This window comes from Cervus canadensis, chromosome 24, assembly GCF_019320065.1.
Source record: "Cervus canadensis isolate Bull #8, Minnesota chromosome 24, ASM1932006v1, whole genome shotgun sequence".
NCBI lineage: Eukaryota > Metazoa > Chordata > Mammalia > Artiodactyla > Cervidae > Cervus > Cervus canadensis.
The window spans coordinates 43,579,881-43,599,641 of NC_057409.1; the positions used below are offsets into that span (position 1 = coordinate 43,579,881).

The 19,761-nt window shown below is 43.2% G+C and overlaps 1 protein-coding gene across 1 annotated transcript in view; it reads right to left on the minus strand.

The window, feature by feature from the left end:
• Window positions 1-319: 319 nt before the first annotated feature.
• Window positions 320-19,761, minus strand: part of CDK15 (cyclin dependent kinase 15) — an 86,798-nt gene continuing 67,356 nt past the window's right edge. Inside the window, exons 11-14 of the mRNA XM_043445400.1 lie at window positions 18,141-18,189; window positions 14,129-14,268; window positions 3,566-3,707; window positions 320-1,164 (exon numbers count right to left, since the gene is read on the minus strand). Of these exons, the coding sequence (XP_043301335.1) occupies window positions 3,598-3,707; window positions 14,129-14,268; window positions 18,141-18,189 (299 nt within the window). The 3' untranslated portion in view covers window positions 320-1,164; window positions 3,566-3,597. The remainder of the gene's footprint in view (window positions 1,165-3,565; window positions 3,708-14,128; window positions 14,269-18,140; window positions 18,190-19,761) is intronic.

Below are 19,761 nucleotides of genomic sequence, written 5' to 3' on the forward strand. Positions count from 1 at the left end.
TCCAGCCCTCAATACAGTTCCTTCTTTCAGGTATATCTGAACAGGCTTTGCCAAATGTCTTACTAAAATCGAATACTCAGTAAGGAAGATTTCTTTGGACTATCTGTATGTAGTTTCATCTCAGACTTTGAGTGCATAGGTACTATTTTTAAATTCTCTCTTAATTAGTTCCTCCTTGTTCTTCTAAAGGCCATATAGAGGTCTTTGGTTTCTAGGCTACTACATTTCCTGAGTAGATGATCCTCAGATGAAGTCATTTGAGTTTCCCCAGCTTCTTTCAGAAGGACCCATTGTAGAAAATGGAACAAGTGTTAGCTGAGACAGATCTCTCATTTTATTTGAGGCTTATGTGTGTGCAGACATGCATGTGTGTCTGATGGTGCAATAGGACTTGAATTACTACTTTGGAACTCTTGGCCTTTATCTATCTATTCAGTATCTCTGCCATCAAATCAGAGCTGAGATTCCTCATCACTTTTGCTATCATCACAGACAATAGAGTTCAGTAGAAGAGGACAGCCTGAAATTTAATTCTAACCAGCAGCTCAATCCAAACTCCTACTGAAGTCTGGCTGGGATGGAGGGGTAATGTGTTTTGATAATCCAGTTAGCGGAGGAAGAGGCGACCCCTAGGAAATCATAACAAAGAGTCTTAAGCAAGTCCTTTTGTTGACAACTATATCCAAGAAACCACCTTCCCTGGAGGCTTTTTTAAACTTTAGCCTAATCCTCTCCTTGGCCACAGAAGTCCTTTTGTTGGGGAAAATCGTAAGTGAACACAGGAGTGACAGGCCTCTGTTAAGCATGAGCTCTGTCTCCAAAGTCTTTCAATTGTTGTCTCCATCTGTCCTGTTCTCCTTCTGGCCCACGGATCTCTCTATCAAATAATGAAATGGATGAAATTATTCAGAAGTCCTCTTCTCAGATGATTTCCGTCTATGTCTAATTTTTGAGCCAATCACTGTTAAATTCTAGGCAAATGACGATAGCAATAACTGTTTACTGCTTTTTCTTCAAGGACTATGTGCTGTTGCCTTGGACATAGTATTTAAAATGTTCCACATCACAGGTGATGGTATAAAACCCTTGGTCCAGTGTGGAGTTAGATTTGAAGCTTCTTAGTAAGCTGAAGCAAATTAAAACTGAAGCAACAGTAAACTAGCCCTGGAAGTGAATGAAGAATAAAAAAATGAAAATAATGAGTAATATCTTACAGATTGAGTGGGGAAATTCTGTGCAATATTATTGCAAAGTTGATGGAATTACATAGATATTGCTAGAAAGCTTGATAATAGATATGAACAGAGGTAGCATCTTATCCTAGTAATAAGAACTAAGAAAGCTTTCCCTAAGAAAGCTGTAAAAATAATCAAAATTTATCTCCAAATGTACCAACTATAGTTACACCTCACCACACCCTAACTGTTCAAAACACACCAAGCTTTGAAACACTATTTGTAAAGTGCTTGGCACATGTTATGTACCCAGTAAATTTTAGTCCCATTTCTCTATTGTAGATGTTAGTGTACATTTTTTCCATACCTGAAACTGACATTTTGAGGATCTTTTCAGAGTCTTAATTTTCAGGCATTGCTGCTAGTTATAAGTCCTAATATCCCAATTTACATTTTGAATCTCCTGAAAAGTGAATATTTTAACATAAATTCAATTTAGTGGAAAAGATTTACAGGCCCCAAGTGTCCATGTGATAACCACTTTTAGTCCCCCACTCTGGCACTCCCAGATTTTGATCATCCCAAGCCATTTATTAAGCAGCTTAATTGCTGCAGCTTTTCCTCACTGTGGTTCATCTCCTGCGGGTTTATCTCCTTACATTAGTACCGAAGGCCCAGGGACATCAGATTACTCCAGTGCACACTCGCTGTGCCTTCTCCCTTCTTCAATTGTTGGCATAGGCATCACGTTTGTCATGCTGCTTTTAATTGATTTTCTATTGTGACCAATTTACACCTACAGGTAACGATTCTCTGACTGTAGTTCAGAGAGGCGGGTAGTCTCCCTACCTTCTGGCTGCTTAGTAAAACAAAATAACAACTCAATAGAGATAATTATTAATTCTTATGCAGCACTACCATCCAAGACCGTTTCCATCAATGCCTTCGATAATTTTGTCAAGGGCAAATCGTTCATGCTATAGAATGTAGCTAAAGAATGTCCTACTCTCATAACTAGTGGGTTTAAAAATGGCATAATTACATAGTAAAATCTCTGCTCTGAAAAATATTTTACTTGGGAAATACCATATTACTATTGTATTGCCCATTGTAATTCCAGTTGTATATTGTCAAAATATAAACTTCAGAATTATAGCTGAGGAAGAACTATAATTCTAAACTTCCTTAATCTCCCCAAAGTTCTAAACACAATGATCTTAGAAAATCTGAAAGGCAGACGTTCTTGATGTGTATATGTCTTTCACAGGAGAAACTGGCAAAGAACTGAATCCTGCTATGTGAATGATGTTGGGGAGAGGGTGGTGCGGGGAGCGTGCCAGTCATTGCCATCTAGACCCCAAAAGTTCTGCTGGGAAGCATGACAAGCTGTAGTTGCCTGAAGTATGACCAACCCTTAGGTGTGTTTGTGGTCTGGGGTATAGCCAGAGTCACCTACAGGGATGGCTGGCTCTGCGCGTGGGTCTCACCTTGACTCCTCTGGATGACTGTCCCCTCTACTCACCATGGAAATGCTCTTATAAGATCTACGAATGCTGGACTATGCTGGCTCTAGGAGTTGTCCCTCCTGGCTTCCTGTGCCTGCCAGCAGAACGCTAGGGTTTGGAAGCTTTGGGAAAAACCTCCACGGCACCCTTCCCCCTCAGGATTGCCTTGGAAGCCTGGGCTGCCCTGGGCTGATGGAGGAGACTCCTGAGAGCAGCCGAGTCGGTGATGTTCGTGGATGGCTCCTGTCTCCCAGGACCATCAGGTCCTGGTGGTTCCCAGAGTGCACCCTGGAGAGGACACTCTGTAACCAATGGTGCAAAAGCCCGTAGCGGTGATGACTGGGTTTTCACAATCCTCCAAAACCACCTCCTAGGTGGGGCTAGACTCTGAGTCAGGTCTTCTCTGGCAGCTGGGGGCAAGCCAGGTGGTAATTTGCACCGACCAACCATCCTGGTTTGTCCAGGACTGTGTCAGTTTTAGCACGGAACATCCCACATCCTGGGGCACCCCTTTGTCTCGAGCAAATGGGGACAGCTGGTCACCCTGACCTCTGATTTTTGTCTTGTCGGCTGACAGTGAGAATCACATAGTTAAGGGAACGTCACATGCCAGTGGAGTCCTGTGTTCCAGTGCATCTGCTCAAGGCCTTGCAATGACATGTAAGGGTCATCTTAGGAGTCTTGTCCCTTCCCTGGGAGGGGGAGCTGATGCACGCTGATGCCACCTCCTCTCACGGCCTGTGGAGCCTAGGCCTCTGTGCCCAGAGGGAGAATGAAGAGCCAGGCACAGGACAGAGGTCTCTGAACCCAGGAACCAGGGCTTCACTGGATAGTGAGTAACTTTCAGTTCCATCCATAAGGACCCACACTGTTGGAACCACTTACCTGGAAGATCTTGGTAATCTCACCCTTTCTTTTTACCAGCATTTGCTAAACCCGGCTGGGTGGTGACCTTTCCGGTAGGAGGCCAAAAGGTCACACATCTCTGGCTTCAGCCTCACTCCTGAAACTGTAAACAAAGATTCCTCTGTAGGGAACAAAAGAGAACAGCACCAACATATTATTTCCTGGGATCTTTCACGGTGTGTTTTTTTATGTCTGTTGTAATATTTGTCACTCAAAGAGATGTCAAAATGTGAGCCCGATTTATCCACCAATAGCTTATACTGACTCACGGATAACTCACTTTACTGAATAGCTGTTAAGTGCCTTATGTTCGATTCAATTCATTTCAATGCATGTTTACCAAACGAACACTTGGGTAAGGCATTAGGCCTGGTGTTGAAGGTGGTAAAAATAGGACTAAAACTGGGAGGCACACACACATTAACAACAAGGGCCAAAATCAAGCCGGGGAGGCCCAGTGACAACAGGCAGTGAGTGTAGTGCTAGGTCAGATACATTTTGGAAAGTTTCAAATTTCTGTTACATTAGATTCATTTGGCAATCTATTTAAGTAGACTCTAAAGTCCAACTTTTGTAAATTAAAAAATGGGGGGGGAGCGGAATATATGTATATTATCCGTTTGGTTAGCTCAGAATGCTGGCAGTTTGCATTTTTATAAATGGGTTAAATGGGTATTATTTGTTTGTTTGTTAAATGGGTATTATTCCTGGGTGCTTATTATGCTAAAGATATGGGCCAAATTCTCTAAAAGTTAACATTTTAAGGGGCTCACCTGCAAAATGGGGATAATAAAACTTCTGAGCAGATTGCTATAAGTTTAAAGAAGATAATACATGCCAAACATCTTGGGTTGTTCTGATACTATATGTGTGTGTGTGTGTACGCTAAGTCACTTCAGTCATGTCCAATTCTTTGTGACCCTAAGTACTGTAGCCCACCAGTCTCCTCCATCCACAGGATTCTCCAGGCATGAATACTGCCCTCCTCCAGCGAGTCTTCCTAACCCAGGGATTGAACCCACGTCTCCTGCGTCTTTCTGCATTGGCAGGTGGGTCCTTTACCACTAGGACCACTGGGAAGCCCATTTATATATATATATAATTTAATTAAATTCCTTTATTATAGTTTTTATTGGGGTTTCCAGAGTAGTGAAATAAGATACACATGCTATACCTTGCTGCTTGTGGCATCTTAGCTCCCTGACCAGGGGTGAAACCTGGGCTCCCTGCAGTGGAAGCATGGAGTCTTAATCACTGGACAACAAGTAAGTCACACACCATATATTTTTAATAACTAGTAGCCACTGTTATTAACTAGTTAACTAGCCACTGTTATTAGCTAATGGCATCAGCACAGATACCATCTGAGAAAAACATCCAGGAACAACAGCCGCATTGTCACAAAAGCACATCGATAAAACCTGCTCAGGACATCTTTCTACCTCGGCACCACTTTTTCAAGGCTCACAAGCTGCACAAACCGGTTGCTCTAAATACTGCACAATTTCACAAAAAGAGAAGCCCCAGCTTTGCTGCACCACAAGCATAAAATGCATCAATATTGTTTGCTGGAAGCTCCTCACACCAAAAGGGGAGAAATAAACCTGCTCTGTCTTGGCTGCCTGGGGTAAACCCTGACTCCTTGGGGTTGGAATTACATATTTGCTAGACTGGAAAGGGGAGGCATCAAGTCTTGTTGATATGCATAATGTATTTTCCCAGGTACATTATAATGTGCAATTTTGTATTCTACTTTCTTTTTAGCTCCTGTTGTAGCATAAACAAACAGTTCAAATAAGCAGTGCATATTAAACTTTACAGGTAACTCTCAAATTGGCTCAAGTCCAAACCATTTTGGGAACTTCCCTCAGGGAGATACATCCTCTTGCCTTGGGGACAGTGACACAAAAATGTCCCTTAAAAGCAACAGTTCCCCAGCAGCAGTGAGGGAGATGGGGGAGAGAGAGAGGGAAAAGAGGGAGGAAGGGAGAGAGAGGAAGAGAGAGACAGAGAGGGAGGGAGGAGCCGGGGAGGAGGATGACAGAGGCGGGCGGGGGGAAACACGTGTGGCAGAACAGTGCTGGGAAAGCAACCAGTTAATCAAAGGGATTCCAATTTGGCCATGGACTGCCCGACTCTCCTTCCCAACTCATAGAAAAAGAAAAAGAAAACAAGAGGGAAGAAAAAAAGAAAGAAGGAAACAAGCAGCTGAGTGGTTCTCCTGTAGCAATCTCACAAATGCAAAACCTTCCATTCGCTGACTGCTCATTAGCTTACTGAATCTGACAGCATAATTATCGCAGCTGCTTTGCGCTTAGAATAAATAAATATAAAAGTGAGTGTTTAAAAAATTTTTGAGAAGGGAAATTCAGTCATCTAGACAGTCAGTAGGACAAGTTTATTTAAAAACTTTTAGATTCTTATGTATTTAGATCATTTCGGAATGAGATAATGAGATAGTTGTCTTTCGGTCTAATTGAGTTCTAAGCTCCTGGCTGTTGGCTGTCACCGCTTTCAAACTTTGCTTTAACTTTCCTTCCTTTAGAAATCTGATCCTGGTGTCTCCATTCACTCTTCCTGGGCTGATAACCTGGTGGAGTCTCAGTGCACTGGAGTGCAGAGAGTGACTTAATGGGATTGAGGGGCTAAATAACCTTTCACAGGAAACAAGATAATCAAATCTCTTCTACTAGCCTGTAATGGCTGAAAGAGAAAGCACAAATAGAAAAGAAAGCTTGGAAATGAAACCATCATTTCTAAATGTCTTGTAATTTCCCTTGTCACGTGGTTTTTGCACTGCTCTTACACATCATCAATCCATCAGCTGGAGTTGCTTAGTGCATTTAATTATTCAGAGTGCACACAGCCTCCGTGACTGCTCGGTAATTTTAGCTCATGTGTATGTATATAGGCTTCATATCTTCAAAGCCCAAAGGATCACACAGTACTTTAAATTGAAGTTGCTAACTAACACGGAGTGCACTTAAAACTCTGACTAGGGGCACAGCACATATGCATTTCCGATTAAAGCAGATGATCTTTCCTTTTAAAATTAATTAGTGCCTATTTATCTTTTCCTCTGCCTCCCTCCTCTCATTCTCCCAGGACCACATTTACATTGAACTCTTGAAATCAGTGAGTTAAAAGCTGTATAAAATAAACATTCTGTCAGTCTGGGGTCCAGGAAACTAATGTTAACCCATTGTGCAGAATGAGAAACTGAGGTTTATGAAGGCCAATAATGCAGGTGATGCTGGAGGAGAAAAGAAGAAGACGTAGGTTCTTTAACTCTCACTTCAGAGCTTGAACTCCCCGTAACATTCGTCTTACCTCATTCCTCTAAACACTAAAGGCGATGTAACATCTACATGAAAGAAAACTGAAAAAAGGAAAAAATTACCCACCATTCCCTTGAACTAGAAGAGCATTTTTGTTTTTGTACTCTACATTCCAGTTTTGTTGATATGCATAATACATTTTCACTGGTGCCTTATAATATGCAATTTTGTATCCTACTTGCTTTTAGCTTGTGTCATAGCATAAACATTTCCATACTACCCCACACTCCTGCGAATTACCATTTAAAATGGTTACATAGTACTGTATGCTGAGTCAATATAATAATATCTATCCAACCAGTTCTTTTGTTAAATATTTAGTTTCTTTATTTTAAAAAATTATAGACAACACTGCAATGAACATTTTTATGCATCTAGGGTTTTTTTTTTTACCCCTGTTCGATTGTTTCTTTGGGTGATTCCCAGGAACCTAAGTATAAGGTTGAATGTTATTTTTATGGCTCCTGGTAGGTATGGCAAAATGCTTTGCAAAGGTTGACCCAACTAAAACCACCGTCTGCAGAGAATCATCTTACCATAACGTCCCCAGCATGGGGAGTCATTAAGTTGAAGGGAAAAATAAGTACTTTAACAGTTATTTGTATTTATTTAATCACTAGTTAGACTGCCTAGTTATCCCATGTGTTACTGTGCTCTTCTCATTTCCTTTGTGTAATTTGCTATTTTATATGTTTGCCCAATTTTCCACTGGATTCCTGATATTTTTCTGACAAAATTGAATAAGTAATAGTAAGGAAAAAATAATAACCACCACTGATTAAGAAATCTTAAAACCCAAGGGTGACTGTATTACTCCCCTCCCCCCCAAAATACCCAACAAAACAAAACCCTAACAAAGACAAGATGACATTAAAGATTAAGGAAGAGATCAGGGGTTTGAGTCTTTATTAAAGATAAGATTGAGTCCTCTTAGTTGTGAGATATTAAATATGTTACCTGGGGGCATGTGACATATTCCCTAGGATGAGGAGCGGAAGAGAGTGACTTGGGAGTCTGACCTACAGTCAAATCTTGCCTCTCCCACTTACTAACTATATAACTTGGAGTAATTGGCCCCAATTTTTTAATATGTAATATTAGGAAATCAGCTCCATCCTTGCCAGTTACTATCTATACTGAATGAGAATTTGTGTCAAACACATAGATGTCCAAGAAATAGCAGATACTATTCTTCTTCTATGGGTGTTAGGGACTCATCCATATAATGAAAATATGGAATAGTGAGTCCCAAGATCCTTTTCTTGTCAAATGGTCTCTAATTCCTTTCTGAAGCATTAATCTTTATTTGGAGATTTAGTTCATGATGCTAACAAATTTAACCAACTTAAGAGCTTGGTAGCACTGGGGAACTTGGTTAACTCAGACTTTTCCTACCAAGGCAACTCTATACAACACATAAGCCAGATCACAGCCCAGCAACTTGTATTCTAGTGTATTAAAATGGGCTGGGGACAGCACTGAGCATAGTAGGTGAAGAAGTGTGTCATAGAGGATACTTTCTAACCTGCTTCTTAAGTACTGATTAGTGGAGGACTTAAAAAATAGACAGAGCGGTCTGAGTTAAATTACAAACTCCTAGAAACAGAATAGGATTGAGAGACTTGGCTTGGAATCTCCCTTCCCCACCAAACCCAACCTCCAAAACCTGACCTGTGGAATAATAAAATATTCTGGTTAAACTTTGACTAGGCTAGACAATAAAAGCAATAAACAGAGTAAGATTTGATATCATTAGCACATAAACAGTTAAACTAAGCTTTCCTAGTACATGTTAAAGAATGTTTAAATTGAATGCCATTGCAAGAAGGCCTACAATGACAAAGAGTAAAACTTAGGATGGAATATGAGTCAGGATTGCACTATTTTAACAAAGAAGACACCTTTGGATGACATTAGATGGCATTCAGAGGAGGATGACTTTCCTCTCCCTGGATATCCTTCCTCTCCATCATCTTTCAGGGCTTCCCTGATCCTCAGTTGGTAAAGAATCTGCCTGCAATACAGGAGATCTCAGTTTGATTCCTGGGTTGGGAAGATCCCCTGGAGAAAGGATAGGCTATCCACTCCAGTATTCTGGACTGGAGAATTCCATGGACTGTATAGTCCGCAAGGTCACAAAGAGCTGGACAGAGCTGAGCGGCTTTCACTTTATCATCTTTCGAGACCTCACAAAGCCATCCTGGGCCCCCAGCTGGAGGTTAGTCTCACCTCCTTTTAACTCCCAGGGCACCTCACACTTGGTCTATGGCTGTTTATCTTCTTGTCTCATTTCCTTAAGGACTGTAAGCTCTTTGAGGACAGAGTCTAAGACTAATTCATTTTTGTGTCCTTCAATCTCCTATCTAATCTTCAAGTGCTAAGTCGCTCAGTCTTGTACGACTCTTTGCAACTGCATGGACTGTAACCTGCCAGGGTCCTCTGTCCATGGGATTTTTCCGACAAGAATACTAGAGTGGGTTGCCATTTCCTTCTCCGGGGGATCTTCCCGACTCAAGGATTGAACCTGAGTCTCTTATGTGTCCTGTGTTAGCAGGTGGGTTCTTTACCACCCAGCCACCAGAGAAGCCCCTCATATCTAATAGACCCTCAGCAAATCTTCCATGAATGAACTGGAAAACAATTCTCCCACTCTGTTAGAAACCTGAGCCTATGGTGGGTTCATAGTCTCAGAGATAAGCAGAATAGTTGGAATAGGTTCAGAATAGAATAATGAAACAAAATAATTAAAAGGTAAAAGAAACAGAATCTATATTGGGGGTTTCTGTATGTGGAGGGGAGGTCAAGGGAACCCAGCTTTGTAATGCGATATTGAGGAACCTTCAAATATATTAAGGAGATATTATTAAAAGAAGGCTGGAAGTTCTTTTATTGGAGCAAAACAAAAAATTTCTCAATTTTAAGAGGGCAAAATGAATAAGGCCTGCTGATGAATTACCAGAGTATAGATAGTAGAGTGATGTGATGAAGTGCTAGTTGCCCAGTTGAGTCCGACTCTTTGAGACCTCATGGACTGTAGTCCACCAGGCTCCTCTGTCCATGGAATTCTCGAGGCAAGAATACTGGAGTGGGTTGCCATTTCCTTCTTCAGGGTAGAGGTCAATGCCTTGCCTACAGGTACCAAAGTATGTGATGACAAAAAGGACTCTGGTAAATTGTTTTTGCAAAATTCCTTGTGAAATATTGCAAGCTTTTACGTTTTAATTTTTTTTAAGATGCTGAAACCTGTTTTAAAAGAGAAGGGGGATTTAGTCCAGGAAGGAATGGGAGAGGCTCAAGCCTGGGATTTGGAAAGCAAAATGGGACCAACCCACGGAAAGAGACAGCCTTTGATGTTCTGACGATCAAGGACCATGGCTTAAGCACCAGACTCTTAAATCACGTGGCATTTACTGCCCGAGATGAAAAAAAAATACTTTTCTGGATCAGTATCTGTGACTCCAAATGGCATCATTCCAAAATTAGTCTTAACTTTCCAAGGGTAACATTTGGAAGCCTGGCAAGAACTGAGTGGAGCCAGTTTCTAGAAGGGGCAGCTTAATGATTTTCTACTCCCCTCACTTTCAAGTCATTAAGCAGCGTTCTTTTCCCAGAGCCCAAGTTCATGCTGAGGGCAAGGGGAATTAAACGAAGAAGCTGAACCTGCAGCTAAGATTAGAGAGTTGCCAAGGGCCTAATTTTAGGTCCTAGCTGCCCCAGCTGACGTCCTGCCCTGCTGGCTCAGCTGTGAGGACCACAAGTGTGGCCATAAGCCGATGGCTGTGTGGGTAGAACGTCTCCCTGGCCATCTGCAAAAGCAATTAGCTTGCTGTTGGGTGTGTTTTGAGAGAGACTACCAATAATTTCTCCTTCCACAAATGTTTCTTCAGGTGTTCAAGAGTCAATAAGGGAGGATGTCAGTGCTTGGCAGAAATTTCCACATGCTTGCCATTCTAGTAACCGTGCTTTTCCACTTAAGAATACTCTCCGAAGGGGAACTAAGCCTAGAATTCCTGGATTTTTGTGGCAAGTGACTCCTTCCCCATCGATTTCTTCCGGGCATAAGCTTACTGCCACACCCTCGGGACAGGGGTATTTGGGACCTCTCAGATTCATGAAAACGCACATGGATGGGTAGGAACAGCCCTGGCGTTCAGGGGGCATATTTGTGTGCCACGCTTTTGCTGGGATGTAGGCTGTCCTTCCACTCCTCACCGTTCCCAGACTCAGGCTTCATGCTTAAATTGTCTTCGTCAGAGGGCAGACAATAAGAGCTGGCATCTCCCAGATCAAAGGGGAAACAGAATATGTTTTAAAGTGACAACTTTGTTATCCTGCAACCGGAATAAAGCCAGAATAATAAAATGATACAAATATAACCCACTAAGTGATTCCATACTGCCACCAGAGAGCAAAATTTTTTGCATAATTATGGCAGGGAAATTCTCTTAACCAAGCACTCGCAAGAGCGTATCTGACTTTTGCACAGTCCTTACGCCTGGAGCAGCCTGCCCCTGGGGTGGAGACTCTGAGTCCCTGAGGGTTGGGAACTGAGAGGACCCGTTGCACCCTATCTGCAAAGGAGGCTCTTAATAAAGGCTCATTGCCATGAACAATGAGAACTAGACTGGCGCTGCCAGGCCAAGAGAGGGCGCCCTTAGAAGACACGGTGGCATCATGTCACACGTGGTGATGGCCACGGTCCTCAAGGTGCCCAAACTGGACTCAGTGCTGCTCTGCCTCCCTCTGTTTTTCTCTCCAGTTTCCGTGGTAGTTGTGCTTCCCCATCTTCTTGTCCGCGTCCTATCTGTCAATCCGTATCTAAACCTGTTTCTGCACACCGCCCCCGCCCCAAGCGTGCGCGCGCGCGCACACACACACACACGCGCACACACACACAATCTGCCCCCCTTCCCCTGTCTCTTGGCGCTGGCCCTTTCATCTTCTCCCTTGGGGATTCGAGATGTCGCTGCAGGAAGTGCTTGTCGGCCGAGGCAGCAGCAGCAGAGCCCTGTGGCTTTGACAAACCTCATTTAATTGGGAGGAAGCCAGGAGAATTTGAAAGAACTGAAACATCCACGAAACTCCTTTTATCAGGCATAATTTAAACTCTGCATGGAAAAACCCCTATATGTATAAAGAAAAGTCAACTTCCCTCCTGCTGGGAGAGCTCCTCATCTCCCCCCTCAGCGCAGGCAGGCTCCTGCAAGATTCCATCTTTTCATTTTTCTAAAAGTGTCAAAGTAGATTTGGGCTCTGTGGCTGGGTGAACAGAGAAGGAATACAGATGGATCCCTCTCCTGTGCCCGCGTGTGCACGCACACACAGGCAGACACACACACAATGGAGCTCCTCTGTTGGTGGCTTTGCTCCAGATGACCAGGAAGAATCAAAACCCGAGTTTCTAACAAACACATCCCGTTTGCACAGTGATTGTTTCCTGCTAATTGCTCTAAAGGAAAAGCTGGTACCCAGAAAACTCTGAAGGTCCTCAGTGGTTCTCAGGACCTAGAATAATAAATCCTGGAGGAGGATTTATTTATATTTATTTATTATATATGTCTCTCCATGGGAGATATGTTGTTAAGTGGAGAGAAGGGGTGTGAATGTATGTGTGCACACCCCCAGTACGTATATTTGCATGAAGTGGGAGTTAGACAAGTCCCAGTCCCAAGAGGAGAAGGCTAAGGAGGGGGGTCTTGGGGCTCAGACTGGGCAGAGAGTATTGAGATGGGAGTGGGGGGTGGGGATAAAGCTTGGGAGGAGGTACCAAGAAGGGAGTAAGAATTGTTAAGTTGCCTGGAATGTCTCTTAGTCTACCCATAGGCCAAGCCGTGTCCCTCCCCTCCTTCCAAATTCCTCTCCGGAGTCACCTCCAGTCTCATCTGTCTTACTGGAGTTATTCTACAGCGGTTCCTCCGAGCACCGCCTTCAGTGCACACATATTCTCTGAACATCTGTAGCTGATTATGCACAGACTTTAGCTGTTTAGATATGATTTGTGCTAATATGTGTACGAGGGTGTCCTGTTTCCTCTTCCTCACCCTCTTTTCCTCCCACTTCACAGGCTCCTTGAGGTCAAGGACAAGGCTCCTTTTTCCCTTAAATTTTATAGCACTTAATATGTTCTTGACACTTAACGGCAACTTAATAAATACTGATGACCGACTCTTCTTACAGGGTTAAGTGTGACATTAACCCCGGTTGTATGATTATGGTTATTTTTGGAAATCCTAAATGACTCACTTTAATAATAAAATACCTCAAGAAGCCCCAAATTAAAAGCTTTGGACAGATGCAAAATCACATCCCAGGTACGGTGGAGCTGTACCTGAAAATCCTGGAGACATCGGTCAGATCCTGCGTCTGAGCCTCTTGGACAGTAGTTCCTGACCACACCCCATCCCAGCTCCCCCCTCTCAATCAGAGCCCCTACAACCTTCCTCAGCTTTCTTTTCTCTGGCTCAGGACTTCCAAAAACTGTTATCACTTGAATGGTGGGTGTTTTGAAAGCACCCCCACCTAAGGAGGGTCCCAGGCGAATAGCCAGGGCCATGGCTGCACTACCCACGACCTCCGCACAGCCCTTCCTGGCCACGTTCTGAGAAACATGAGGAGCGCTCCAGCCACATGACCCCTCAGCAGTTTTCAGATTTGGAGGATGACTTCAGGCCCAGGCAGCAAGGCTGATTTCAGAGTAACTTGTGCTCCCCGTGGGCGGCCAGCCTGGGAGGATGCTCCCCTCTCCCCATGCCCCACCCGCACTTCCTTGGGCAGCATCAGATTACCAATCAAGACAGGCCCAGCTCTCCTCTCCTGATGTATCCATGTCACCTATCATCTTACTCCACGGAAAGAGAAAAGGGGGTTGTCAGAAACTTTGGTTTGGCTTCTCCTGGCAGATGCTAGCAAAAGCAAACTCAAAGGCAACTTTCATCTCTCCTACTTTCTAAGTGTGCGTATAGGGGAAATGTGTGGATGGTTACAAGGAGGCCTGTGTCACCTCAACCCTCAACTTCTGAGTTTTAGAAAGCCACAGACAAAACTTGGGAAAGATTTTGTCCCATCTTGCTTTTCCCAGCTCTAAGCATGTTTCTGGTTGCAAATTCTATGATTCTCCAGTGCTTCAAGAAAACAGACACCAAGACTTATGTGTGTCCATGTATACCTGCCCCCCCGCCACCCAACACACTCCTTCTTCGCTCACCGTCTGGAAGCTGGTGCAGCTGAGTTGGCAGGACACTGAAATAATTGTGAACCAGCGCTTCCTGGGCTGAGACACGGGCTCTCGGAAAGCCCTTCAGCATTTGGGAGGCCAGATCTTCAGCTTCGGGAGCCCTGCCCAGCCTGGAAAAGTGAGAGAGAGACAGAGAATTTCTCCAGAGGCCTCATTTCTGGAAAGTCAAGGGGGAAAGAAGAAAAGTAAAGAAAAGGAGATGGCTAAAAAAATTTCAAATAGAATTTTCCTGGGACTAATAAAGTTGATGGCAATGGAAAAATAACCCCCACGCTGAAACTGTTACCTGTCCTGTGACTCAGATGAAGGGAAAACTTCAGCATTCCATCATTCAGCCCCCAGCCCACCCCCTCCACCATGGCTCTGGGTACCCTGTATACATAAAAGACCTGGAAATTGTAATTATAGAAACAGAAATATATAATTAAGGATTCTTTCTTTGAGGGATACAGCAGCCCCTTGCAAGCAGAAAAGCCCAGTTGGAAACAGGCTCCAAGGGTGGTGAGCACAGAATTCTGGAATGGGAGGAAGGAGAGAAGAGATCCTGGAAGGTGAAACTCGAGTGGGAAAAAAAGCCTTGTATGCAGCATTTTTGAAGCTCAGCTCCCAGGGCTTTCTCTAAGAAGCTCTATTGGTTTCCCCTGAGATATAGCATAAGCAAGAAAGATAATTAAATACCCAAGTTACAGTAAGGACAAACCCTCAAGTTGACCTTATGCTGAATTATAAATTTGGAGTAGAGCAAATCCATTAGTTGAGCAACTACTATGTAGGTGGTTGGATCTGGGAGATACAGGAATCCTATCTTCTGGCAGCTTAATCTAGTAGAGGAATCAGACACTAATTAAATGGTCAGATGCATAAACACAACTGTGAAGAAGGTCTAGATACTTGACTTAGGAGGGGGTCAGGGAAGACTCTCCTGAGGAAGCAGCATTTGGGCTGAGAACTGAGGATCTGGGGCGGGGGAGGGGCAGGTGTTGCAGACCCCCAGGGTGAGAGGGAGAAAAGTGATTTTAGAGAAAGAAAGAAAGGCCAGCTGGTGGGCCTGGGATAAAGAGAAGAGGGGCTTGCTATGAAGCCATGGAGGGTGGCAGGGGCTGACCCTGCAAGCCCGGTAGGTTTTCATGCTTCCTATTTACTTACAAAGTCTGAAAGTCTTTGCTAATCTAGTGCCAATCATTCAAGTACACCCATCTCTAGAGGCCACATACAGGTTTACAAGTGGAAGCACAAGACAGAAAACTGCTGATTCTGAGAGGCAGTTAACTGCAGAAATAATGCCTGACTTTCAGAACTAAGTTGCATTGCCATGCAACTCCCCAAATAAACAAAAACAGATGGGCTTTCTTAATGCTGAATATACACACCAACCTGAAGCCTCAATGGATACCCTTTCCTCCCCAGGTACCATGAATGAGCGATGCTGGAAGCCCTGACCCTGACTCGGAATTTGCCTAATTTTTGCATAAGATTTGCATAAAAACTTTCAGGTATTTGATTCCCATGACATAACACTGTTTCTGCAAACAGAGAACTTTACCCTCAAACTCAAGAGTAATTGCTTCACAGACTTAAGGCAGAGAAGAAATTTGCAAATCCCCAGTCCTTGCAAATTTCCAGGCCAGTTAGGAGAGAAGGGAACCAGAGGTGGAGGCTGATTTAAGGGAGTGTAACCCAAAGGGCTGGCGGATATTTTCTCCATCACGGGTGCCCTGCCCAGGCACAGGTTTTCAGGCCAATGAAATAGGAGTCTGGAGTGGGTTAGCGGGTACAAATCAGTAGGACTCAGTATCAGTCTCAAAGGAGAATTGGGAAATCTGAAAAAAATTTTAGCCAGTCCATTTGCACTATAGAATGGTGGAGTTGGATATATGCCCAAACCAGGGCATCCCTCCTAACGTTAGTCCCCTTTCAATGACAAAACCCTTCTCAAAGCCAAGAGTTTTCTCATGTGATAATCTAGGCCAGTGCTGTCTAACAAAACTTCTGGTGATGATGAACTAAGTAGCTTCAGTCATGTCCAACTCTTTGCGACTCCATGGATGGTAGCCTGCCAGGCTCCTCTGTCCATGGGATTCTCCAGGCAAGAATACTGGAGTGGGTTGCCATGTCCTTCTCCAGGGGATCGTCCCGACTCAGAGATCAAACCCACGTCTCTTGTGTCTCCTGCATTGGCAGTCAAGTTCTTCTACTGCTAGTGCCATCTGCTCCCTGATGATGGAAATAGCCTGTTCCTGCCCCATCTCATATGGTAACCACTACTCACAGGTGCCTAGTGAGCCTTTCAAATGTGGCTAGTGCAACTGAACAACTAATTTTGTCTTTTTGAATTGAAGTATAACTGATTTACAATATTGCACTTGTTTCAGGTGTATAGCATTGTGACTCAGTTTGGGGGGGTTTCTTTTGAAGATTTTACTCCATTATAGTTTATTACAAGATATTGGATATAATTTCTCATGTTATACAACCAATCTGTAGAGTAACTCAATTTTTTAATCTAATTTTAAATAATTTAAATTGAAATAGTCACGTGTGATTAGTGGTTATGGTATGAGATAGCACATCTCTAGACATTACTCCTTACTTTGAGAATCTGAGCAAAGAGTCTGAGCTAAGGCCGCTAGGCTACGGCAGAGGTGTTGCATATGGTCAGAAAAGCCAGAGGGATATTGGGCCAATCCAAGTCCCACTCAGCCTGGAAGGAAGGGCTGGTAGGGTAACTGCGGGGGGCTTGCAGTGATTTTCCTGCCAAGCGATGTTGCCAACAGCAGCAGCATAGAGTGGTAAGATGGTCTGCAGGTTTGGAGCTACCATTATTTTGGAAGCCAGTGGTGAAATGGAAGAAAGCCACAGGACAGAACTAAAGTCCAGATCTCTCTAGCTAGGGGTTAGGGAGCCTGACTATGCTAGCAAGAGAAAGTTTGCACTTCTTGGATGAAATGATAAACAGCAGTTCCCTGGAACCTGTCTCCAAACAGGAGAGTTTCAGGTGATATAGTGCGTTTGAAAATAAGAGTGGAGCGTGGGGATACCCTGGGGAGAATCGTCCCTCCCAAAAAAAGATCCTTTGCTAGTCCACAGTTCTGTGTTCCGACCTATTTTACTCTTTGTGCTCTGATATTCACTCTCCATGGAGGCTTTTTTAAAGCACATGAACAGTAACTATGAAAAAAAAAAATCAAACAAACTTTGACTGGGTTAAACCCTACCACATTTTCAGGGAAGAATAGCGTTCAAACATTCAGTTGGGATGTCTTTCCCTTCTCCCCACCTGCGAGAGTGTGTTTTTCTTTGACATTTGAGCTTCTTTCCCCTGTCTCTGATGTTTTCCTCACTGCCCTTTTTGCCTCCTCACTGAAGCAAAAAAGAACAGAGCCTTGGCTAATTACTCTCAGATCAAATAATACTGGTTATTGTAATTGGTCATTGTCCGAAAACACTGAGTTCTTCTTAGCCCTGAGGTTGCCTGGCACAGCTTAGTTAGCTAACTATTCCGGGAATGTCTCTATTATCTGTTTTACTTTGCAAAAGAAACCAGGGATTTGTTGAAAGCTGGTAATAAAAGTCTGCCCTGGTCTGAGCTGAGACTGCGTAGAGAGGGCCTGGGAAAGCATGACCTCCATGAATCACGTTGCCCCCCTCTTCCAATAGCCGCTCAATGATGTTATTTGGTTTCTCTGTGTTGAAGAATAATAAACCCACTAGGTTTTCTTACAGGCCAACACTCCCTCGTTCTCAGGGCCTTGGGCATGGTTGAGGGGCACAAAACAATTTTAATGACCAAACTCACTGAAAGTAAAATGGTTCATAGAGAAAAACTAACAGACTCACAGGTGGCTGCCTCTTCAAGAGGCATCTTCGTGGGGTTTGGGCCCCCAGATCAAGGTACTCGGGGGCTGGGTGTTCAGTGGACTGAGGCTGAGTGAAATGTCCCTTCAGCCCTCCTGAAAGGTAAGCTTTCCAAGGCAATTCTTACCTGTTGAAGACAGTCTGAAGGCTCTGAGGCTTAGGCAGTGGGAACCATTCTGAAAAACATACACGGACATGTTAAAAGACAAAAACAACCCTAAAATCCTGTTGACAAAAATACTATTAAAATTCTAAACGCTCCTCTTGGCTTGGGGTAAGACAGAATCCAGTCATCAGATGGGCAAACTAAATGAGTTTAAGGGCTTGTCTCCCTCTGAAATTTTATGATTCTGTGGACGGTCACTATTCTGGGTTGAATTGTGTCCTTCTCCCAAATTCATATGCTGAAGTCCTAGCCCCTGATACCTCAGAATTGGATCTTATTTTGACATAGGATTGTTATAGATATAATTAATTAAGATGAGGTCATTAGAGTGGGCTTTAATTCAATATGACAGGGGTCCAAATAAAAAGGGAAGCTTTGGATACAGACATGGACATGTATGGAGGAAGACGAAGACAATACAAAGAGACAGAAGGAGAAGACAGCCATTTACAAGCCAAGAAGAGAGGCCTGAACAAATCCTTTTGTCAGAGCCTCGAAGGAAGGAATCCTGCCAACACCTCAGCTTCAGATCTAGCCTCCAGAGTGTGAGACAATACATTTCCCTGGCTGAAGCCACCCAGTTTGTGGCACTTTGTTATGGCATTCCTAGCAAACTAAACTAATACAGTCACAATACATCTCCTGTGTGCAGAACACGTGTGCGTGCTGGGAGAACACAGGTAATCGTGAGAAACTTTCCCACTCTTACCAAGCTTATAATTCATTTGAGAAAACAAAAGTGCTCCCTTCCAAGAAAATTCACGTGGCAAGTGAGGCGGCAAGGTCTCAAAGACTCAAAAATGGTAAAAAGGAACGGGACTAACTTTATACGTCACTTACAGTAAAAATGGAAGTGAATCCTGGCTAGAATACTCCAACATGGATGATAATAAGATTTTTAATTTTCATTGGAGCACTCCTTACAACATTTACATGGGGACTCATGTTTTTCTTTTTCTTTCTTTTTTTAATTATATTGACTCTGTTTAATCCAAAATGAAATCTGTAAAAGGAGACGATTTTGTATTCATTTAAGAAATACTAGTTAAATGCTTCCTCTGTGTAAAGTGATAAAAGGGGCTGCAGTGACACAAGCTGGGGCTGCTTCAATCCTTTTTCTGACTCCAAATTGAGAAAAGAGTATTTCAACTCTCATCCAAAATGGTATCTTTGCTTTATACTTTCTTTGGGCCTGAAATGTAATCATTTTGGTTTTAAGAGCTTTCTTCTTCCAACTCCTATAGGAATGTATTCCTATAGGAATACACCAAGACTGTTTATTCAACAAAGAATCTAATGTAGCTGGGCAAAAAATGGTTTTGATAACACCAACCTATTGGTGTCTGTAAGTGTACAGAAAAGAACCCTGGAAGACCACTCACCTGATTGTGATAATGGTTATGGGCACTTCCCCCTTTCAGTTCTACACTTATTTTCTTACATTTATTTTTAAACAAAAATCACATATTACTGTGTAACTTCAAAAGTAAGTTCAATTAAAGATGGACTTTATGGAGTTAAGAGCTGGGGAGTGAAAGGCATGATCAAAGAACATGATTTAAGCTGAGTTTTCAGGATCAGA